Genomic DNA, 24,486 nt, shown 5'->3' on the forward strand with positions numbered 1-24,486 from the left:
TTCATAGAATGCAACATAAAGAGCCCTGGGCCGCCTTTATTATTGTCAAAATCTTGTCTGGCCATAGCCCTGCCCTTTATTTAATGACGGCGCAGGTCCGAATGAGTAAAAATATGGGGCAGACTTGCCTCACCCTTCGATGATTAGGGAGGGAAGGCGAAAGAATGTCTATGTTTCAAGGTCGTGGTACAAAAAAAAATGTGGTAAAAAAATATGGTTGAACCCCCGTCTTATGAATCGGTATAACACGAAAGTGACCGTTTCTTCACAGTATAGTTGATCGTTTATTGTACATTGATGCATGAGAGCTTCCACAACGTATGGATGCACCCACGTTGACGCCTAGTGACACATCCCCATCCCGACCACTAACGCCAAAGATCATGATTTAGCCTTTGCGGTAGCTGTAGTAGTAAAAATACACCTAGACCTCGAGTCGCGTTCCCTTCTGGTCGGGGCCGGACCGAATTTGGCTGTTTTCGCTCGCTAGGCTGCGGGTTCTTGCTCTGCTGTCGCATTTCGAAAACTGCATTGTACGGTGCCTACACGTCGCCGCGTGGGCTCAAAGCCTCCTTACACATCGCTACGAGTCCAACTGTACGCTTCCGCCTCCACATTCTTAGAAAGTTCTAAGCATCCACCGTATATTATATTTTGCAATATTGTCCGTATGTAGAACGAGAACAGTCTCTCGAGAACAGTCACTTGCAAAACGAACCGACTAAAACCGAACACCTTATGCCATAAAACTTTTATAAACCTGCCAAGCAACGTAGCGGGTTCAGAGAACACGCTGCAGCTAGAGTAACTATACACCCAACAGCAAAATGTGCGGGTCGCGAAAGATGTATTCCCTCATCGTCTGCGAACCTAACCCCCGAACAAATCTTGCAGCCTGTAATTGGCATTGCAAACTATATATACAGTCGCTAGCCAGATTAGAGGCATTACGCACTAATAGAGCAGAAATCCGCATTTGTTGTAGAGCCCACGTCCGGTAAACTTTTGCTGTTAGGTGGACATGTTAATTGAATCGCATGGGACTCTGTCGCGGGAAATGTTCGTAGAAAAAAAAACAAGAAAGTAGCAATTTGACACCGGTGCATACGTGGCATCAGAGTTACGCCAAGGTAAATTACTCGGTTCGCAACTCGAAACGCTTCCAATGAGAATCGGTTGACTGAACAAAATGGATTCTTTAAACATCACGAGTGGTGTGCTCGTTAAACATGGCGAGCAAAAGTATCGCAGACCGTGTCGTCAGCGATGACTTAAAATACGTAGCGCAGCTCCACAACATAGAACCGACTAAATTACATTTGTCGAGCACATACACGCAGGAAGACACACTTCATTTCAGCTGGAGCACCTGGATACGAAGAAAAAAGAACTTTTTATTTATTTATTTATTTATTTATTTATTTATTTATTTATTTATTTATTTATTTATTTATTTATTTTTTGCTGCACGATTGATCTCAACAACCGCCGCTTTGGTACAGTGGTTACAGTGCTCGGCTGCTGACGCGAAGGTCGAGTGTTCGATCCAGGCCGCGGCGGTAGCGATGGAGGCGAAATGCTAGAGGCCTGTGTACCTATTTAGAACCCAAGACGGGAGAAACTTCCAGAACCCTCCGCTACGGCGTGCCTCATTGTGTTGATAGATAGATAGATAGATAGATAGATAGATAGATAGATAGATAGATAGATAGATAGATAGATAGATAGATAGATAGATAGATAGATAGATAGATAGATAGATAGATAGATAGATAGATAGATAGATAGATAGATAGATAGATAGATAGATAGATAGATAGAGAGGTTTACTACTCTGCGCGGGGGTGGAGTAGCGGCAGAAAGGATGAGGAGAAAAGAAGAGGAAAGAAAGACTGTCACACGCCATTGTTTTTTAATCTGTTTTTCAACCGATAAAAATAAATAATAATAAATGTTGGGGTTTTACGTCCCAAAACCGCGATACGATTATGAGAGACGCACAAGTGGAGGGCTCCGGAAATTTCGACCAGGTGGGGTTCTTTAACGTGCGTCTGAATCTAAGAACATGGGCCTCTAGCATTTCACCTCCATCAAAATGCGGCCGCGGAGGCCGGGATTCGATCCCGCGACCAGTCAGCAGTCGAGTTCCATAATCACTAGACCAGTGCGGCGGGTAAAAGACTAAAAGACGATTGTTCGCCAGTGCGAGCACATGCGCATAGTGCTAAGAGGAAAGCAGGAGGCCCTCCTCCCAAGCATATTGAAGACAAGTTGAATAGCATATATTCATTATTTGTCATTGTAACAACAAAACAAAACGAAGTCAATCAAGAACAGGGTAATTGTCCATGTAGTCAAGGTCCTGGTCGCCGCAGTAGCCGTTCAGTATCGGTTGTGCCCGTATCCCTCGGCTGCAGTAGGAAGAGATTCATGACCTTCAGTGAAATCAGCCCAAAACAGGTCTTTCGACTTTTTAAAGTGGTTTTTGCGTAAAAATAGATATGAGAGTGGTTCCATCCACGAAAATCTGACTTAGTGAACGAGACTGCCACAGTATTTGGCAGTTCATCTGAATAATGTTGCCAAGGCAAAAAATTGAAGCAGCACGCCGCATTACTACTGGTACTACTGCTGTTTTATCAACAGAAAAAAAAAAAAAAAAACATCTACATGGTACAACTTATGTTCGTACACTTTAGGAAAAAGAAAAAGAGTCATTTTACTATTTTCCTTAGTCCTAACGTGCCACATATAGAACTCTCTTTAAAGAGACACGTGAACTCTCTTTAGAGATCATTACACTTTCGTCGCAGAGTCGTGGCACTCAAGAGAGAGAGAGAGAGAGAAATGTCTCTAAATTTAAAGAGTCATATGCAGGAAAAGTCAAGACTCACCGAAAAAGTAGCACATTTTTTCCCAGAGTGCAGAATTGTGCTGATCGTTAGATGTATACAAACTGTCAATAAAGTGAATAGCTCTGGTGCTCGAAAGCTGTTTTTACAGGCAACGCTCAACTGCAGCACACACAAAGCCACGGGCCAATATTTCTAGAAAGGGGGGGGGGGTCCGAATGTCCTGTCCAAGCCCACCCCCCTTAACATATGAGTGTATAAGCTGAGATATGGATGTTGATGCCCCATACTCAACTGTAGGTATGACTTCCCATAAGCCGACTACCCTTATCCCCCTTTCCTCGGAGAAAAAATCCTGTATCAGCCCCTGACAAAACGAGGACGACACACAAGGCGTAGACATGCCTAAAAGAATGAACACGCGCATGCAAGAATTGATTGCGCCTGACAGAGCTTGTGTTATAAAAGCCCAAACTGTGACATGTGCTGTAGACTGAGAAACGCAGTTTAGGACATCGTAAGAGCGAGTTCCCGGAAGGTTAATACCAAGCAGGAAACGTGCGAAAACATACTTGAGCATGCGGCACCGCTGCTCGTCCAGTCGGTACGCCGCATCCTCTGTGTTGGTCATCAATTCGCTGCTCCAAAGACGCTCCGCCATTGCCGATGCTCGGGGCCTGCAACGCGTAAGAGCCCGGTCAATGGGAGTCTCCGTGCCCCGGAGTATTTAAATGCGATAGCGACTTCGAATAAATAAAAATAATTTCCCGTACGCTTTCCATGACATGATTTCTATATTCCACGTAATTTTGAGTGGTGGAAATTGAGTTCATCTGTTTCTCTTCTGGTATGTAACATACCTCCCACCCATAACATGTTGGTGCGCATAATTAAGCTTGTTCTCAGAAGTGTCAACTAATGGGAGTGCAACTGCGGCCTTAACTTATTGCTGTAAATATTATGGTTTCATAAAAGTGACTAGAACTATCTCGGTAAGTTAGGCGTCGAGAACGTCAGGCAGAAAAAAAGGCACTGTTTCGCCGCAAGGGCGAAGCAATTAATGTGACAGCAGCAACTTAGAATGTGACACGAAGTAAAGCTAGCAGCTAACTCCTGTAGCATCCCACCTGGCGTACCTCAACAAAACGCTGTCGCAAGGAAACAACCGCTGCAGATAGCGAAGCGACCTTCGCGCTATCACTTCAATGTAAATCGAGCATTGAGACCAGCAAGCACAATGTTATAAGCCGTCTGCCGATGCCTCTAAAGATAACCGCGCGCGACCACGGCCTGCGGAGCAAAATGCGGAGCCATGCAGACGCTTCGCCCCCCCCCCCCCCTCCCGCACTCCTTTCATCGGCCATTCGCGCGACGAAAGACAGCGAGCGCGTTTCTTCTCCGCTAGATGAGCGTTCGTGGGCTCGCTCACACGCTTTCAATCGCACGTAGACCATACGACGCGCCGGAAGACGCTATCGATTTGGATTTTATACGGAACATCACGGCGGCGCCGGCGCCGACGGCAATGACGACGGCAAAAACGCACTTAAGAGTGCCCATTTAATCGTTATCGCAATAGTAACTGCTATGGAAGGTACCAATAAACAGAGTTCTTACCACACCCTTGGTATGAGGTTGGTCGCGTCGACAATGTGAGTCCAGAGCGTGGCCTCTCCTCCCATTACCATGTCTCTTGTCTCTCCGTTCACTGAGCAGATAAATCAAACATAGTTAAAACAAGTTTCAAACCGATGTCAGTCCCGTTACGCACCATCGCACACAGGGTGTTTCAAGAAATGTGTCCGAAAGTTCCCCAAAATAAGATAAATGCGATATTCGGTCGCTGCCTTCATAATTACTTTTTCTGTGGCGGCAGACAGCTGAAAATGACTAGAAACATGAATTACCGCAGTAATTAAACAAATTAACTAACATTTCAGTTAGTGGATACAAGCGGTTGGATCAAATGGGCGAATTGGAGCCCTTCTTGCGAAGAGCCCATTATCACATTGATGCTTCCTAAAACCGGATGCTGGTAATTTAAGCTGAGTGGTGAAATCTGAGCAGTTCGCAGTTTCGTCCGTAATGCGAGTCCCTGATACGATAGCCCGTGCAATATTGTATACAGTAAGTTTTACACTGTGTCGTGCAATATAAGTAGGAGTAAGCATTCAAAGATACGCACAAGCGATCAAACCTCTTTAGTGACGTCCCCAGTACTAGCAGTCATGTTGGTAATGATGACGATTAACATTCCCTTTGAAAGCTCTCAGTTCTTAGTCACCAGCGTCTCCAAGGAAGTTCGTTGGTTGGTTTATTGGGTTTAAAGGCCCAAAGCGACTCAGGTTATGAGAGACGCCATAGTAGAAGGCTCTGGATAATTTCGGTCACCTGGGATTCTTGAACGTGCACTGAAATCGCACGGTACACGGGCCTCTAACATTTCGCTTCCATCGAAGTAAAGCGCGGCGAAAAATCCAAAGAAAAGGTGAGGGGAAAGGGAACAGGGATCTTTCTTTTTCTTACTTGAAAAGAATGCTCTCCCTTTGCGGCACCGCATCAATTTCGAGATGCAATATCGACAGGCCCAGTCTTCGACACTTAACACTCTATAGACCACCTGGGTAAATTTTTGTGACGGATCGCGCTGACTTGAGCGGTGGTGAGGTCTTGGTATATAGGCAAAACGCTACTTCTACAACTTTAGAAAGAGGCTAAGCGCATGTGGAGAGGAGGAAGGATGGGAAGAGGGGATCGAAAGGGAAGGACACATTTCAAGGTGAACATGCCCATGGACAGCAGGACGCCTGGTCGCCTCCACTCTCTCCCATTTAGAAAAAAAAAAAGCGCTGCAGTATGTTACACCCTCTGCAACACTTGAAGGCGAAAGCCTCCAGCACACTTGTTAATGCATAAAGTTATATACTACCGGGGACCACATTTGTTGCAAGACATAAAGAGGCGCTGTTTGAGAGTCACGCATTACCTCGATGTTTTCAGTCGATTGTATTGTCCCCCCCCCCCCTGAAGTTTTCTGCACCTCGCTTGGTGTTGGAGTGCCTCCAGGAACGGCCCACCAAACGACGATGTCAACCGATGACGTCACATGATGATATCATACGACGTCATGATGACGTCACAGCATGACTCAATCAGTGTTGCCCTACCTCCGGGATCAGCCCACCAAGCTATGATTTCAACTGATAATGTCACATGATGTCATCATACGACGTCGTGCCATGCCGTCATGGCAAAGTCCCAACATGACATCGTTCGTGTCGTAGGTCACGTGGGTTTTTGTACCCCTTCATTCGCCTGTCGTGTTCTGCTCAAGGGGCCGCGCAACAAGACAATTAAGGCTTGCGACTTAAGCCGGTGGGTGCCCGGCGGCAACGAGAGTTGAACCCAGCACCACGCGCACTGGAGGTGGACTTTCTGACATTTCACCACTACTGCGGTACGACCTGAGGACGTGAAGGACATCGAAGCAACGGTTAGGAAGAGGACGGCTCACCGTAATAGCGCGCGGGGTCGTGTTTGTAGAAGTCCTTCCAGTCGGGGCCGTAGTAAAATGCACTCAGGTTCCAGTGGGAAGAGAAGACAACCTGATGTCCCACCTTGGTCAACTTCTCGACCACCGAGCTTCTTTCGTGGTCCTCGCTGCGGCAGAATTGCACGACGGCGTCACGGGGGATCTGCAAGAACACGTGAGCAGAAGGAACGAATGAATGCCAATACGCGGCTTTCTTACACAGAGGGAACGAAAAAGTTTGCAGTACGCTTGAGCTTCGCTTTGATGTCGCTTTTCAGTCCAGGAGCACTGTACATTAAAACGAGGACGAGTGCTACTTTCAACTGTTTCATGGCGGGAACGGTTTCGCTTATGTACCAATTTTATCACGCAACGCGCAGGAAAACAATACGAACACTTTCACGTGATGACGCATGTACAAGTATACATCGAGTACCGGTGCTCAATGTGGTGTGCACTGTGATTGGTGGCTCACTTACACAATCATTTTCTGGTATTCTTCATAAAACGACCCTTCAGGGAATAAATGTTTTGGTGTTGCCCCGAACGCTAACACAAGCGATGAGGCCCACATTAAAAGAGAGAGAGAGAGAAGTAAAGAAAAGGTAGGAAGGTTAACAAGAAGAAATATTCGGTTTGCTACCCTGTACCTGGTAAGGGGAAAGGGTGCGTGAAAGAATGAAAGAGAAGACAAGTTGTTACGATACTACAAACTAATCACACTAGCACTGCCCAAAAGCAAGATACCAACACAGATAACTGACACAACGTGTCACTGGCGTAGCCAGGGGGGGAGCAGAGTTCGAGCACCCCCCCCCCCCCCGCAAATTTCCAATTTTCAGTGTGTGTATATACACATTGTAATAAACAGCGCGAAAAACTATGGACAAAAGGGAAAGACAACACGGGACGAGCGCTGTATATACAGCGCATGTATATACACGCATACATACAAACGCATGCACGAACACATATAGAGTATAATTAACCCTCCCACCCCCCCACCCCCCCTCCGACAAAATTTCTGGCTACGCTACAGGAACGTGTCGTTCCGCCCGGTTTTCCTAAGAAACCACAGCGACACCCTTAAAAAGGTCAACGTCAAACAAGATGAAGAACCTTGCGAGGTCCACATATTACATATTTACCGCTATTAGACCTGGCTCAACGAGTTGACACCTTTAATGACACTGTTTCAGGGATTGACATTTTTTTACTAGATTAGACAGGCATGTGATGCGAAGAGTCACAGAAACCTTCGCTTTGAAGTAAACGACATTCGTTTCACATACCTTCACATCGATGCCTAGGAGGTCGTGCCAGACCATGACCCTTATACCTAGGCTGAGGGTGAAGTCGATGACGCTATCGATGTACAGCTGTAGCATGGAAATCACTTGAGGTGGTGCGTCTCTCGGGATCTTTAACCTACTGGAACAAATAGCAAGAAAAAAGAAAAGACACTGACAAAACGGATAATCATGAGAAGAAATGAGCGATCTCGACAAGATTCCGGCATTAAGGGAAAACTTCAGGACGGGGACTTCCTATTTAAATACGCTGGAACACAGAAATCGTTTTCTCAGTATCCACGAAACCGAACTGTATCAAGTCTGTTTCACTTAAAAGAAAAAAATATATTAAATGTGGTAAATTATGTTAGCCGTTATTTTTTATTTTGTCAACTTTTAAACAAAATCGTTCCAATTTTCGAGATTACAGAAAACGAAACCATGAATATTGCAATTTCTAACTCTTCAATGGAAAGCGTCATCACAATTATGCTCCGCGTTATAGTTTTAGTTTCGAGAGACTTATTTTACGGCACGCGATGCTAAAAATTCAATACTCAGTCAGGAAATCCAAAGTATCGGTGGGAGCCCCAAGAGATTGAAACACAAGACGCTATAAAAAGGTATAAAGTGCCTCAGATATATGCTGGCCGACGTTTCGACATGTAGACCTATCTTCGTCAAAGGCACATTGTCATCCTTGGCGCGTCATCTTTCGTTTTAACCAACATTCCAAATACAAGACAACTTTCACAAAGACACGTCCACCTATCTAAGTGTCGGCCACCTTGCCTGAGGCACTTTGTGCCTGTTCATGCAAACTCTACAGCCATTCAGTCAGAGTAAGATGGCTTGCAATGACGGCACTGAAACCACCGTGTTGGAGTACTAACATGGCGGGACGCGAAGTTTGTGACGCCACGTTAATGTTATCAGTACATCGCATGCAGGTTATTTCGTAAAGCATGCACAGAGGCATAAAACGTCCCAGCGGCGTCGTTATCACATTGAAGCAGCTTAGCCACCACGTGATCATGCTGCCTTGACGTCATCAAAGGCGCCATGTTGGAGTACCAGTACGCGAAGAACCTGAACCCGTGACGTCACGTGCAAGCTATTAGTACATAGTTGTCCCTTGGCTATCGTCACGTACTCGTGCAGCCTGATGCCCAGGTGTATGTACTCGTCCTTGAAAAGAGACGCGACTTCCTTGAAGATGACGCCGTACACCTCACGTGTGGGGCCGTGCGACAGATCCGCCAAGTCCCACTCCGTGTCCCTCGCGCAGGGTGGCTTTGCTTCGTGGAGCTGCTCGTCAGTGCGCTGGCACAACGTCATCAGTCCTGCAGATGCCCGATGACGAGTCCCGGATTAGCTTTTGAACAACACCATGACTCGAATAGCCGAAACATCTTGTGTACTATATGTGAGGCCAGTACAGCGGCCCGGTTCCTCTGTCGCGGCACCCTGTGGACACGCTGCGCTTCCTAGCGGCGCCGCGGTCGCGAAATCAGCACATGGCCAGAAGCGCAAACGCGGTGAGCCATGGTTACGCGCATATAAGATGTTCATTGAAAAGCGGCATACACACACGCAAAAAGTGGCGCATGTCCACAACAAGTGAACGTGCACGCAACAAGTGGCGCCTGTCCAACTTGGTACCAGAGACACTTCCAGGAATAGAAGTCACCAGGACGCGGGCTCCATGGCAAGTGGAAATTTCTGCTCTGTTAATGAATCACGCTTCTAATCTAACTAATAGCTGTGTAGATCGCAAAAAAAAAGAAAGCCACGAGCAGAAGCGGTTAACTAAAAAAGCTACATCTTCAGGCTAAGCTACAAGGCTTCTTCAAGGCAATTTTCTGTACGGGTTTTGTCTGACGTGAGGTGGCCCTGAATTGTTTGCCTTCTTCCTTTAACCCCCTTCCCTTTCAATGGGACGTTTGAACATGCTTGTATAAGCTGATTCAAGAACGAATAATATCTGTTGGTAGTTCTCGCTCGTTGTGTCTACATCGTTTTTTTCCTGTGTTTATCCGTTTTACGCGCAACATATCCTACAATAAGATAATAGAACAGGTATCCAAGGGAGTTACTGACTAGCGTTCGGTACCTGGCAGCGCGTCCCGAAGTAGCTTAGGAGGAGAGGCGATGGCGATCTCTGGGATCACACGGATGCCACGCAACCTGGCGTACTCGACGACGTCCTCGACGTCCTGGGGCAGGTACATGTGCCGAGGAAGTCGCGCCACCTGCGGCACGCCATTTTTGTTTACTCTTCTCGGTCTTCCTAAATTCTTGTAAAATGAGTACATACGGTACGATGCTATCATAACGAGCAGATATGTGCGCTAAATCTACTTTGAAATCGTTCATTGTGAACAGAACTATTGCTGACTTGCAACGTTGGATTCACCGACTGTCTTACCCCACCTATACACCACACACACACACACACACACACACACACACACACACACACACACACACACACACACACACACACACACACACACACACACACACCACACACACACACACACACACACACACACACACACACACACACACACACACACACACACACACACACACACACACACACACACACACACACACCACACACACACACACACACACACACACACACACACACACACACCACACACACACACACACACACACACACACACACACACACACACACACACACACACACACACACACACACACACACACACACACACACACACACACACACACACACACACACCACACACACACACACACACCACACACACACACACACACACACACACACACACACACACACACACACACACACACACACACACACACACACACACACACACCACACACACACACACACACACACACACACACACACACACACACACACACACACACACACACACACACACACACACACACACACACACACACACACACACACACACACACACACACACACACACACACACACACACACACACACACACACACACACACACACACACACACACACACACACACACACACACACACACACACACACACACACACACACACACACACACACACACACACACACACACACACACACACACCACACACACACACACACACACACACACACACACACACACACACACACACACACACACACACACACACACACACACACACACACACACACACACACACACACACACACACACACACACACACACACACACACACACACACACACACACACACACACACACACACACACACACACACACACACACACACACACACACACACACACACACACCACACACACACACACACACACACACACACACACACACACACACACACACACACACACACACACACACACACACACACACACACACACACACACACACACACACACACACACACACACACACACACGAACGAAGCTATGCTTGTTTAGGGAAATACTTTTACTATTGCCTAAAGCTTCGTTCAGCACCACAAAGAATGACGTTTCCGATTCGCGAGATCATGCTGACAGACTCCACTATTCATATCGCTCAACATAGCACGTCCACAAAGAGCAACATTGCGTCGTGAAACGTCAGGCATGACGACTTTTGAAATCGTAGCGGACACCCAAAGTTCATTATGAGGAAGAAATTTTAGTTATCGACTAAAGGAGTACTTCGTTCTAAATAAAAGCAATAGTGTGGAGAACACTAAAGAGAGAATCGTGGTGCCTCGGAAGGCATTAAATATATTTTTAATACCGTTTCCTAAATAAAAAGTGACTATCTATTTAGATATCGAGGGGGCGTGGTATCTCAGAGACGTATAAGCACAGTGTGACGTAGGTCTAAGTCAAGGGAGGACAGCGACTCTTGACGTGCTAGCAACGCTCTGTAGTCTGCTGTCAGTTGTACGCGTTGCACGTAAACAACGAGGAGTGAATTGCCGTCGAGCGGCTCCGACAGCAATTTCAACCGCATCCAGGACGCAGAGTTCGAAAACACAGGGAACTGTGTTGACCCGTCATAATAGTATCCATTGCGGTTGGGTTAGCCTGCAGATGCTCGGCGACAAAAAACTTTAAAATCAAACTAAGATATTTTATGCGAATTGCCTGGCTCCAGTGTGCGGACAGCGTTAACACTGGATACCAAGGAGACAAAAGATGTACCTTTCGCAATGGCTCAAAATAGTGTCAGTACTCCATTAACACGACGGGGCTCGAGTGACGCCAGCCAAAAAAGAAAAGGAAAGAGCTTGCAGAAGAGCTCGCTCACCATAGTAAGGTTCGGGAATGCCTCCAGTCTTAGGCGCCAGGCGGTCCAGTCGGCGAGAAACCAGTGAAACACGTTAAACTTGTTGTAGGCCATCGCATCCTGGCAAAAGAAGAGAAAGAGTGACTTAAGCTGAATTAAGAAATTTCGCTAGAAGGAACGATGATGCATCGTCCCCATAATCGTCCCTTTATTTAACTGCATTGCAGGTTGAAAGCATTTTCCAGTGACTGATTGCTCCCGTCTTGCACCAGCTGACCTCATACCATGCGTGCAAATTTCCCATACTTACATACATTTTGTTTCCTGCCACGCTCGACTGCGCTTTCCTTTTTATTAGGTTATCTGCATATAATCTCCATTTACGTGGCTTGCCGAGCTTCATTTTCCAAATTTCAACTATAATTTCAAATACACTTTTTAGCTCTCTAATACACGCAACTGTCTCCTCGTCTATTAGCGCCACGCACATCATTATGTATTAGTAATCACTGTTAGCATTCGTGATGGCTGTTATTACTCCGATAAAAAATATTACTTGTACGTGCTATATAAGATCCTAAATATTTCTATACTGAGGGCCCGCTCTGGCTACCTAATTACAGTTATTCTAATCACTAGTGAGTGAAGTGGCAGGAGACACGAACGCAAGTGAAGGCTCATTCACACTTGCGACTAACACCGCTCGCGCGACCATTTGCGACTGGCGACAAAAAAGCGACTCGAGATGACCGCCGTTCACACCTGCTTGCGAGTTACACCCGTCGCCACATAGAATTCACGTCTGCTCGCATTGTCATTGCGCCGTAAAATAAGCTGACGTTCTGTTCCTGTACATTTGATTGGTTCAGAGGTTTGCGACGGCAGTCACGCGACCGAAAAATCGAGCAGCGAGCGACTGAGCCATAGCAGTCGCTTTGCAACCACTCGCGACCTGTCGCTTTCCGACTAACTTGGTCGCGCGAGTGAAGCAAGTCGCAGGTGTGAACGCGAGCCTTTAGATGCGACACGACGCACCAGGTTTCTTTTAAGCGTCTTCACTGGCAGGAACCGTGTAACGCAGTCCACGAGAATGCCCCTGTAGAAGAACCTCGGGTAGTCTCGTATTGACGTCACGTTCACCAGAAACTGAAGAGAGAACAGGAGCATCGTGTAAGAGCCAAAGAAAGCGATTTGCCTTGAGACGAGAGTTGTGTGTAGTTGAGTTGTTCATGCGTGTATTCGTATTGGATAATATTTCCTCGATCACTTGATTGTCAATGAACATACGTAAATTCGCAAAACTATTGGTTGGTAAGGGAGACATGTAAATATATACGAGTACATGTCCGTCCCTCGTTTCCATTGCTTAAGAGTAATAACCGCTACCGAATAATCGTCAGATCGGAAGCTTTATCACTGCGAACAATCAGCTTCGTTTCAATTAGGTAGATATGAATCTAGCTAATCCACATGATTAAAATGTTTTCATGTGGATCTTCAAGAAAAAGAATTTCTCATTGTGCGTTGGGTCGTCTTGAAACACAGACAAAAAAAGTCTGGCAGTTTCAGTTTTCACTTGTGTGTTTATATATCGGTGGGTGAGCCATCACTACAAACTTACGCTTACCTCTTTGGTGTCGGGATGTTGGTAGAAAAGCTGACTGAACGTCTCTAAACCTGCGCAGACGGTGAAAGAAAATCGGAATGTATTCAACCGAAGGCGAGACCTCAGCTGCACGGAACAGCAGCGTATAAGAAAGCGTGGACCATAACGCACTCACCGCGCAGCGCTCCCCAAACCGTCGTGGCGTTCAGGAAAGCGTCACCGGAAAGCGGTACAGTCAGGTTATCTGTAAAAACAGCCACGCATTGAGGGACATGCCAACCATCAACCTGAATGGTAGATTCTTATAGCACCACCTGGAGATTAACGGCAATTCTCCAGCAATGCTTCGAAAGGGCGCTCCCGCTGCGATACGACGAGCCCATGCGGTGGTCTCGGCGGTAGCGGTACCGAAATTGGAACAAAAAAAAAAGCTAGAATAAGCCAAAGTATGCTAGAGAATAGAGTAAGACGCTTAAGCACGGACACAGGCGAAGAAAGACAGACAGTAGAAACGCGGCATCTGTGTTCTGTTTCCCTTCAATTGAGCACGTATTTGGACACCTTGCTTTCGTCTAAGGTACCTTCGTTGGTACATTATCGATCACAGTAGCGATGCGATCTTGTTTCGGGCTCCTTGTGCACCGTCAGGTGTCAGTAGTGGACAAAATGCTGTTCTGAGAAAATGAAGTCTACCTCCGGATAAACACATCTCGGAAACATCACCACACCGATTACATCATATGTATGTGCCTGCAGATCGGTGCATCGTGCGCAATGTTATACACTTAGCTAATTAAAGATAACAGAGTTTAGCGATCAGAATACAGTGATAATTCACATGCCCGTAGCCCTGAAGATGTTAGGAATCCCAACACCTACGCATTGTCCGACGACGTTCCCTTCGATTCTGTCCCATGACAGCCCATATAAGATTCTCGTTCAATGTGATACGTTATGTCTGTGCAATATACCGTATATAGAAAAACAGTTAGCCGCGTGGTGTGTATCCATCTCTGGAAAAAGCACAACACAAGATATGATAACCTAGCAGCTTCGTAACGCAGGTAATCCTGCATGTAACTGCGGTAACTGCGGCTCAGGTGGATAGAACGAGCCCTTATCGCAAGCCTGCTGCGCCAATGTTCGCTTGCCATCAGCAGTGATGTAACCAAACCCACAGTACCTGCACTGGCGGCGATCGACAGTGATAACTGGTACCGAGATTAAGTACACCTGCTCTAAACAAGGATTCGACAATGAAATTATCTGGGGTCCAATGCGCAAAAGTTCTCTTTCGTAAGTGCGTTTTCCCATTGGTCAGCCGGCTTCACTAATGATATGTCTGGCATCGTGATAGGCTGAAATATTCTCTTACGAAAATTTTCAGCTTAAGACATATTTTGTGAATACAGGCCCTGGTCTATAGATAGCGCAAGGAAAGCTGACTAGAGTAGCAGAGACGGTGGTCCCCGTAGGCTAAAGCTCCTTATAACGGTACGGTATACTGTATACACACGCACAGCTCTCGTCGTCTCCGTAGCGAGGGTAGCGGCAGTACTGCTCCGCTAGGAGGGACACGTTGACGTCCAGCCTGTCCAGCCGCTTGCCCGTCGGCGCAGCCGCTGTGTCCTTGCCCTGCTGCATGGCGTTGAAGAAGAGCAGCGTGGCGTAGCGAGCCTTCGCCTTGGCCAGCACGTCGCACTCGGGCGTGCCCGCGTCGTTTGTCGTGATGCGAAACGAATTCGCCGCCACGTGCCTCTGCAGCTTCGAAGGCACGACGAGCTGCGGCTCGGGCCACACGGAGCCACGGGGAGAGGGTTGTCCCTGCGACAGTCGGCGTGCAGGACACTTGTAGCCGGTTACAACCTAAGAGGAAGATGTCAGCTCCTCCCACACAGAATTTGCATAAGTGCTCCATCCAATAGCGCCTACTCAATTTCGTGACGTCAAGCGCTTCCCGAGCGTTTCAGACAGTTGGCTTTCCCATACAGATACACGTTTGTGTCGCTGGTTTTAGGTTGGAAACTTGAACGTCCTAATCAATTTCGTCAAGGATTGTGACATCGCTGCTCAGCCACAGGCAATGTTTTAGTACTAACGTCGAACTTTTCACTCTTAGTATGCGTAGTACATTTACATTAACCGAGAAAAATACTTACGGTTGTAGCGGAAACCAGCTAGCTCGGCTGTCTCTTACAGGTGATTGGCAGGTGCGCCGTGGTTTTGTGGGCGGAGCTTACATTTTTTCTTAGGTTGTAAACGACTTTAGCTCGCAGTTGTTTAGGCACCGGGATAGATGTTGCAGATAACGTAGCCACAATGTACTGCGCACGACAGCGGGCTTTAACTACATGTACGATGAAAAAAGGAGTCGTTAAAAAGTCTGCAGTGGTCTGACCGCTTGGTGTGCACAAAAACCCCTGACACGATAATTTGACAGCGATAGCCACGAAAAGTAATTTATTGTTCTTTCTGCTCAGTTCGTTGCAGTCACGTTCATTTTTACTTGCAATGAAAGTCCGGCAAACGAGAAAATTGTATTTGTGCCTACCTACCCACAATTTGATCTTACCCTTTAAACGTCAGGGTGTTGGCCAGGAGACAACCAAATGCCCTATATACAACCATAAATGTGCTAAAATGTTTAGTCTTTAGAGTCCTTCGAATTCTATGCTTGCATGCACTTACAATGAACGTCCGTGAACGTCGCACCAAGCAGTAATTACTGAGAGGCAATTTTCTTCGAAATCGAACTTTGAGAACGTCACGCGCGCATTCTTCCGATGCGGTGAAATATTATTTCATGCTTACTTCGAGCGGCAGGCGAACCTCCAGGTAGGTAATGAAAGCTTCCGCGGACAATGCGTGGAGAAGGAGCAGGAGCGTTCCAGTGAGGCAGCCAGACATCAGCGGTCGCATCTCGATTCCCTACGACAGGACACAAGAGGTTGTCAGACGAGGCGGTCGACGTCATCAAGCCACAAGCACGCTCATAGGCGTGCGCAGTGTTATTCTTTACAAGGGGAGGGGGGGAGGGGGAGTGCAAGTTTCACCTCAGACCTCCCCGGTCGAGCTTGAAGGAAAACAAGCTCCGCAATGGATGCGAAAATGAAAATGAAGCGATGACGTACTCCTCACAAAGGCCTGTCATTGGTCCACTGCTTTCCGGGGTAATAAAGGTGGGAAGTAAACAGTTCGTGGAATGCAAGATCAGGGGCCCTCGGCCGCCATTATAGTAAAGAAAAACATGGCTAGCCATAATTCTGCGCGTTATAAAATGACGTGAACGGTGCAAATGAGCGAAGGGATGGAGCACCATTGGCGCACGCCTTTAGATGATGAAGGACCAGATCAACCAGAGGCGATATTGGTATGCATACTTACGGCAAGCGAAGCGTCTGTTCTTTCTCGGCAAGCGGACGCGACGTGCTGATGACTGAACGTGGAGTGCGTGAAGCTTGTTCTTGTTTATTTATTAACTATGGCTCATACCCACTGTTGGGGATTGGCCAAAAATTGAGTGGTTTTATGAATTTATATAAAATTTAAAAGCAGAGTATAAACTTCGCAAAATTAAAAAGGGCATTCCGGTGCACGATAAAATGTATCAAAGCAAGCTTTTATTACGAATCATGATAATAAATAGTAATAAAAAACCCCTAATTTACTAGGACGGGACACCTTCGTCTTCTTTACTCACACATATGTCTACATCCCTTATTATGCCGGCGATTTAGCGATGAAGTGTCAGTGACCACAAAGACAGGAAAAGGTTGCAATGGGGAGCATTGCGCAAAGCGATTGAAACGTAGTGTCTCGACCCAACACGTGATCAAAACGTCAGAGCACACGGTAGATTTTAGCACTCCCGGTTAAGTCGTTTTCGAACCTCCTCCGTGACTCCTCCGTAAGTTGGCCGGTCTGCGCCGAACAAGCACGCTTCGGCTAAGAACTACCGGGCACCGAGCCCCAAAGCCTCGCCAAAATCTGATTTTCCGCGCGATCTTGAGGCAAAAAGTCACTTATTCGGCCGACACTGCTGGCCTCACGCAGTGTTCGCCTGCCAAGTCTGGCAACGTGCCATAATGCTCCCTCCTAAATTTTTCTTCCTCCATGTAAATGACGTACTAGAGTGGCACTAAATTTTGCACGCAACTAATCAGAAGACAAGTTCAGAAGATTTTATTCGTAAGCACTCATATTGAGTATAACGCTCTAACTGTTACATTGAACTGGAATCGGCGGTCGAATCCACAGGCTTTCATTCGTATAAGCGGTGTATGTACATTGACCAGTCACCTTCGCTAACCTTATTACCGATAAATTCTAATGTAATAGCTTTTTGTGAACGTGCGTTCAGATGGTCCGAGAACCAAATTTTATAGAAACAATCAAGAAAGGCTGATATACGAGTAATTTACTGGGCCCCAATAAATGTGTACGTAGCTCGCGAATGGGTGCTTGTAGCACCGCGCAGAGCATTGTTCTTATTGAATACCGCCGTTACAAATGATGTCGCCTGACGAGCTGATGTAGGTTGATGAGCTGACGTAGTTTCGCCAGCTCGACCCAGCCGCTCGCTACGCATGTGCACCACCTGGCCCAGACTTATCGGTTGGCGGCCCCGACACAGGCGACGTATCTCGCTTTGATGAAGTTCCGTGCGGGTTGCGACCGTCCGGCTTTCCTCGAGCCACGAAAGCCGAGACATACGCGGACTCGCCGGACGTAGCTTCAGCCGCTTCAACCTCGTCCCGTGGATCATGAGCCATCGGTAGCCAAGTCCGTGAAGCTCGGGCAGGAGCCGACGACCGCGAGCCCGCAGGTACCTGATCTTCGCCAGGCGTGACCAATACTTGGCTTGTCTTGGCTCGTGCATCGGGATTTGAGCTCGCTCGGGTAGGAGGCGCGTCCGGAGTTGTCCATTTGTCCAGAGGAGGCCCGACGGACGCAGCCCCAGCCGACGTCGCTACGGCAGTCGGACTCGGGTCTATCGCTGACTGGTCCACCACCGTCAGCTGGGGCTGGACACCGGTGCAGTATTGCACGTACACGATTTCGCCGGGAGGAATAAACTTCGGCTGCGTGGGAGTTTGCTGCTGTCCTGGCGAGCGAGGTTGTTGAATCGCGACGTAGTACGGTTGTCCCTTCGCTTGGGACGTGCTACTGGGATCGCCCGACCAGCCCGGAGTCGCCATTCGGAATCCACTCGTCGAAGGAGCCGGGAGAAGTGCTGGGCCTGCAGCGATAGCTGGAACACCGAGTACATTTTCAGGTTGGAACATGTATCCGACCGACGGTTCATTGGCGAGCAGGGTGCGTGGTGTACCGCGAATCCGTGCCTCCTCGTTGGCCACCACCTGATCGTAGTCCTGGTACATCTGGTAGAAAGCGTACAGGATACCGCCCTGAAATCGAGTGATATCCTAAGCGACTCCATAGTAAAGTGCACACAAGCGCGACCGTGAGGAGAACTTTCCATATACATTGCCTTGCCTTAAAATCTGACAGTATTGAAAGCGACAGAAAGCTTGAGCGCTACGCTGAAGTTTCTGCCGAGCGAAACTGCCATTTCCTCTAAGCGCGACGCGGCACATGGTAAATTCGCTCGAAAGCGATGCGTTGAGGGAGATCCGTGGGACGTTTCACTCATTTCGCCGATCTTTACAACACTTTAGGATCTGAACAAATTTGTTAGTATACTTTACAGCCTTGTTGTGTTGCATGGTAAAGTGCGCTGAATCTAAGGGCAACCTATCGAATTAATAAGAAATGAAGAATTAGCGTTGCACTGCAGGCGCCTCAGAACGCTATAACGTGACGTGGAGTGCTGTCAGCGGCGCTCCATGCATGCATCATAATTTGACAAGTTAACATATCAGTACAAGCTCGACCATAAAACTACAGCGAACTTACCCTTCACATCTGTAAGAAAGCAGCGCCAGCTGGTGCTCGCTCTCAGCTTAAGTGTCCTTGCTTTGCTAGTATAAATACCTAGCTTCTTGAGAAACAATAAGTCTGTGTGTCAGTTAAGATATTGCCTTTGGCCGTACACTGACATCAGGATCTCCAGTAAACTTAACCAGGACGTTCAATCCAAAATACATACGACACTATAGAAAATTGATCTACAGCAAAATTAATCGTCTTAAACTCTAAAGAGCGCTTGACGTCACGGAAATGAGCGCGCGTATATTTACTGACCATCTAAACTTATATTGTGAGTTGGACAGCTGTTCTATAAGGTCACTGTATTAAGTTCACTCCGACTGTTGATGATACTAAGGTCCATTGCCGCTTCTCAGCACTGAAAGAAAATATTATACAAAGTCGGATATTTACTGTCTGTTTGTCCCAGAACCTACAGTAGACCATTCAGAACCTACAGTAGACCATGCAGCTAGATAGTGCAGGACACAATGGTCCGGCAACGGAAGCCGAAAGGCTGCCCTAAATCTGGTAGAGCCGACAAAGGACAGTGCTTATGCATTCAGGTGGATTATTCTATTTTACAGCCAAACACTGCGCGCCTTTCACGCACGCCACCTTGCACGCACTGACTGCGCATGCACTTGAAAACCATGCCAGCGCGACGTCAGCGGCACCAACTGCAACGGCGGGAACGCGTATTCAAAAGAAAGTAATGACAATCCGTCACGAGCAGGCTGTTGTAAAGCAGACTGCGTAACTTCATGGCTTTCGAGACCATAAGCGCGCTACGTGCAATGTTTTTCCCAGCCATCATGCAGTTCAGACCAGCGGCATCTGAGATCGTCAGCGTGCACTTGCGATCTTGGATGCTGGGTTCCAATCTATCCTGTCCGCATGCATGCTCCCAGGCCGTATAAGAACTCCCGTATCATCATCATCATTTTTAGTGTATTGTATGTGCACTGCAGGATGAAGACCTTCAATATAAGTAGCCCAAATCAGAATGCACATGCTTTAGGAAAATACAAACAAGGACAACACTTGTTGGATCCTTACCTTTACTAGAAACACCACCGTGCTGATCAATATGGAGGCGTAAAATATCGTATGCTGAAAAGTTATAGGAACAAAGAAAAAAAACAAGAAATCGAAATATAAGGAAGGCGCACAACACTTCAGCTTAAGCACAGCAAAGATGGCGTTAAATATGAGGTAATAACCTATGCACGACGCTAAATCACTGAAGCAGACTACGAGAACGCTCGAAGCACCAAATTTCGAGTTTCTCTCATTTCTGACAACATGAGACATCAGTTTCAGAGCCTACATCTGTAAGCAGGGCCGCAGCAAAGATTTTATTCAAGGGGTGCTCCGACCACGCTGTGTGCGTGCGTGTGTGTGTGTGTTCTCGCGCTCCTTTAAGTTAAATGGCCTGTCACAATACTTGTTTTCTTTGCTTGCTGATTTGTTCGCAAAATCACTGAAGTAAACCATGTGAAATGGCATCACTGGTTTCACTTACTCGAGCAGACTCTTCGTCCATGTCTCGCAGGTGCTCTTTTTCAAGTTTTATCTGAACAGGTGGAAGAAGAATAGACCAGTTAATGCACATACAAAGATAGAACAGCGGGCAGTTCAGTGAAAGGCATGAGATTCGTGTCAGCAAATTAACACCGTGAACGGCCAGTGGGAAAGGCTTGCCCGTCGTACGCCACTAACCATTCCGTGAAACTTGCGCACAGACAACGTCACGTGATAAGAGGTGACCAATGGAGGAGCCGTTCTACGTGACCCCTACTTCGAATGTTCGAGAGTGTAACGGCCCCTAAATGTGGCTTCCCCGCATGGCACACAAGTCACCCCCAACATGGCTTTACACGCCGAAGCCGGTGTCGTTGAACAATATTGCAAGAGACGACGCCAGTGCTACGGCAGTGGCCCCACCTGATGACATGATTAGACGCAAGAAGAAATTTCTCCCATCTTTTTTTACTTGAGATCCACGTCGTGCGCCGTCGACTTCGCACTCTATTCGATTCGATATTTTAAATTTTAGAACATTCGAGCACCCCTACAAGAAAAAAAAAGATACTGCATTATTGTCCCATGACGGTATGACGTACCAGTTCTTTATTCAACTGAGACACCTAGCGTTTCGTCGAACACACTTACGAGGAAGTATCCATATCCTTCATAATGTAACGAATAGTTATAATTTCCACGGGACACCAAGATTCACACACAAAAGAAGTATTTCTATTTGAACAAACAAGCGTCTTCTTACATGCTTGCTGTTGAAATCACTCAGGAATAAATCCGTGACGTAGTAGGCGCCGGTCGTCAAGGTGTTCCAGATGAGGAACAGTCGAAACTTCACCTTTGCCTCGCTCTGTATTTGTTGTGATGGCAGAGATGACAGAACACAGCAGTTATGCAAAAGTGCTAGCTCTAAGCGTTCCTGGCATGAGTATAGATTTTGTTGTAAGCAACATTCATCCGTCAAATGCAACTGGATGGAAGTGATGTGAGGGAACACACTGATTTTACAAAGACAGTTGGTTCACTATTTAAACAATATGTAATAGACAGAGTGCGCAAAAACTGAAGTGTGCTAGTTGTTTCTAGACAAGCTGGTACACACTTGGATGAAGCTACTGAAGCACAAATACAACAGGCGAGGCGCGGAGAACATCTGGCACCAGGAGCGCAACCTGTGCAAGATGGTCACTGCCCGTGCATTCTGATCTTGCCTTCTGTAAGCCTGTTCAAATACGCACTACAACGACCTCTCTAAGGTCAAACACTCACGTGGCCACAGCCAAGCTGTGCGCACACAATAAAACACACAAATAAAACACACACTAGGAGTTACACAGTTATAACCTGTAATAACCTTTATGTAGTCCAGTTTCTACGCAAATGAAACAGCTGTAGATTAATGTCATTTTTAGCTTGTAGAATTCCCTTATAGATGCAGGTGTTGCGTTAAAAAGGTGTTGCGTTGAGCCCACCAGTTCCAAAGGTGGCAAGGTGTTTACGTGCGACAGTTTAAGCTCAAGTTTGCTTTACACTCAGGTTCGATGTGAAGCATACTTCAGGCTACCCAACCGCATTCCGAGAGACTCGTGACACACAGCAATTTTCAACGAGTGCAGTTTATAGTGAAACAACACTAAGCAATCGGAAGTCGGTCTGAAAACGTAATACCCCTGTGTAATACACCATATGTAATGCCCCTGCTGGCGGTTTTTAATGAATGAATGAATGAATGAATGAATGAATGAATGAATGAATGAATGAATGAATGAATGAATGAATGAATGAGAGTTCTCGCTGTTCACGTACCGGTTTTCTCAACGCTTGGAGCATCACAACGTCGCTCACCAGATTGAGAACAGATCCGAGACCGTAGATGATGTCGAAGATGATTCCTTCCTCTGCATCAAAAGAGAAGCACTGAAGGAAACCCCGGTCACATCGCACTGATTGAGGGTAGTGGCTCAAGCTTTGCCTCTATTGACCAAACACGTGCTGAAATACAACGCTTTTGAGATGTGAAATCGAAAACGACTACTCACTGTTGGTTTTGCTGTGGGCACCCATGGCACTAGACCCAGCGAAAAAAAAGTTGCTCGCCTGGGAAGAAACAACAGCAACGTATATATGCACATTCTGGAAAAGCCGTTGGCAGTAACAGATTAAAAAAGAAGTTTCAATAAGTTTGCTTATCTACCTATTTAATATATCTGAGTGACTGGTTGACCGATTGAAGACAGGGGACATTTTAGCTAAGCCGTAGCCCGGTGCTAACTGAATTTCGAACTTGAATTTATTTTCCCCATTTATGGAAGAATGCCTAAACAAAACTGTCTTCTCATACTCTGCGTGGAACATGGGGTCGCCCCATGTTCCGAAGGACGATCAGGAGGGGTGGCAAAGGTAAATACAGCCCTCGTAATATCTCAGCGAGCGCCACATCTTTTAGAAGTATGTTTCCGTAATATATTTCTGGCAGGCAATTCACTCATTTCAAAGCATTACAGGATGCCCCATGCCCATCGGCGTGCGCACAGGGGGGGCAGGGGGGGCGGCCGCCCCCCTTAATCACCTAAGAGGGGGGGGGGGCAAAGTCTGCCCCATGCATTGACTTAGTAGACGGGGGTGGGCGCTGCGACGAACTTTTGCCCCCCCCTAATGGGGAACCCTGCGCACGCCTATGCCCATGCCCCTTTTAAGAAACCAGGCCAAAATGATAAGTACCTCTAGACACATTTTTAAGTATCGCTGCAGGAAATAAGCAGTCCGCGTCAAAAATAGCGAGACACTCTGTTGATTCGTTCACTTACAGTGCAGAGGTACAGAATAAAGTACAGAAACCGGAGGTCTTGCATCTCGAGAGATGAAACGTAGAACCGAGCGACACGCCAAAGCCGGAATCGTTGCTTCTTCTTCCTTCCGCATGCTCCACTTGCACGTGCCACGAGAGACAGCTGTGGGGCTGTGCCTGATATCTGTGCCATGTAAACTATTAATGCAAGTGCTTTAAAAAAGCAAACAGCAACAACAACAAACCACTACACGGGGCCGGAAAAATTCGTGCAACACCAACTTCAGTACTCATAACAAGGCTCGATCAAACCCGTTCCTTGAATTCGCACAGTGACCCTGATGGTTTCTATGGACAGCTGCTTTGCAATGGAGCAACGAGCGATTGTTACTTACCCTACAAGAATTACACAGGGTACACTGTAAATCTACTGCTGTCTAGAATTTTGCCCGCCGACGACCAACTCCGGATAGTGTGCTGGGCCATGGGGGTCGCCGAAGCGCAAGGACTTTCGGCCACCTAAAGCGGCCCGAGGGCCCATCGGCTATCTTTTCCCTGCACCCATTCCCCCCCCCCCCCTCCTCACCTGACCCATTTCATGGCGTCAATAAAGTTGTATCCTCCTCCTCCTCTCAAATAGCTTCGTCCTTCTCT

At 47.1% G+C, this 24,486-nt stretch overlaps 2 protein-coding genes across 2 annotated transcripts; both read right to left on the minus strand.

Annotated features, from left to right (window-relative positions):
* Positions 1-2,323: 2,323 nt before the first annotated feature.
* LOC119391130 (beta-hexosaminidase subunit beta) lies at positions 2,324-16,493 on the minus strand. Its single transcript, XM_037658806.1, has 13 exons — positions 16,386-16,493; positions 15,095-15,440; positions 13,750-13,818; positions 13,596-13,645; positions 13,004-13,114; positions 11,990-12,088; positions 9,790-9,928; positions 8,830-9,019; positions 7,677-7,815; positions 6,367-6,547; positions 4,470-4,560; positions 3,425-3,529; positions 2,324-2,411 (listed from the first exon to the last, which is right to left on the minus strand). Exons 1-13 carry the CDS (start codon positions 16,491-16,493, stop codon positions 2,324-2,326), a joined length of 1,716 nt encoding a protein of 571 aa, XP_037514734.1.
* A 5,215-nt stretch (positions 16,494-21,708) lies between these two features.
* Positions 21,709-23,923, minus strand: LOC119389755 (uncharacterized). The gene is made up of 4 exons (XM_037657133.2): positions 23,852-23,923; positions 23,084-23,141; positions 22,851-22,942; positions 21,709-21,894 (listed from the first exon to the last, which is right to left on the minus strand). Exons 1-4 carry the CDS (start codon positions 23,894-23,896, stop codon positions 21,715-21,717), a joined length of 375 nt encoding a protein of 124 aa, XP_037513061.1. The 5' UTR covers positions 23,897-23,923; the 3' UTR covers positions 21,709-21,714.
* Positions 23,924-24,486: the final 563 nt, after the last annotated feature.

The sequence above is a fragment of the Rhipicephalus sanguineus genome, chromosome 4, assembly GCF_013339695.2.
Source record: "Rhipicephalus sanguineus isolate Rsan-2018 chromosome 4, BIME_Rsan_1.4, whole genome shotgun sequence".
NCBI lineage: Eukaryota > Metazoa > Arthropoda > Arachnida > Ixodida > Ixodidae > Rhipicephalus > Rhipicephalus sanguineus.

Excerpts from the sequence above, each read along its gene's own strand:
- LOC119391130 (XM_037658806.1), bottom strand. The coding sequence starts at position 16,493 with ATGCGACCGCTGATGTCTGGCTGCCTCACTGGAACGCTCCTGCTCCTT. Across the intron at positions 13,646-13,749 it reads GGTTTGGGGAGCGCTGCGCG|GTTTAGAGACGTTCAGTCAG; the intron begins GTGAGTGCGTTA and ends CCGTCTGCGCAG. Across the intron at positions 4,561-6,366 it reads CGACCCCGCGCGCTATTACG|TGAACGGAGAGACAAGAGAC; the intron begins GTGAGCCGTCCT and ends TTATCTGCTCAG.
- LOC119389755 (XM_037657133.2), bottom strand. The coding sequence starts at position 23,896 with ATGCAAGACCTCCGGTTTCTGTACTTTATTCTGTACCTCTGCACT. Across the intron at positions 22,943-23,083 it reads TGCCCACAGCAAAACCAACA|AGGAAGGAATCATCTTCGAC; the intron begins GTGAGTAGTCGT and ends CTTTTGATGCAG. Across the intron at positions 21,895-22,850 it reads TCCAAGCGTTGAGAAAACCG|AGCGAGGCAAAGGTGAAGTT; the intron begins GTACGTGAACAG and ends CAACAAATACAG.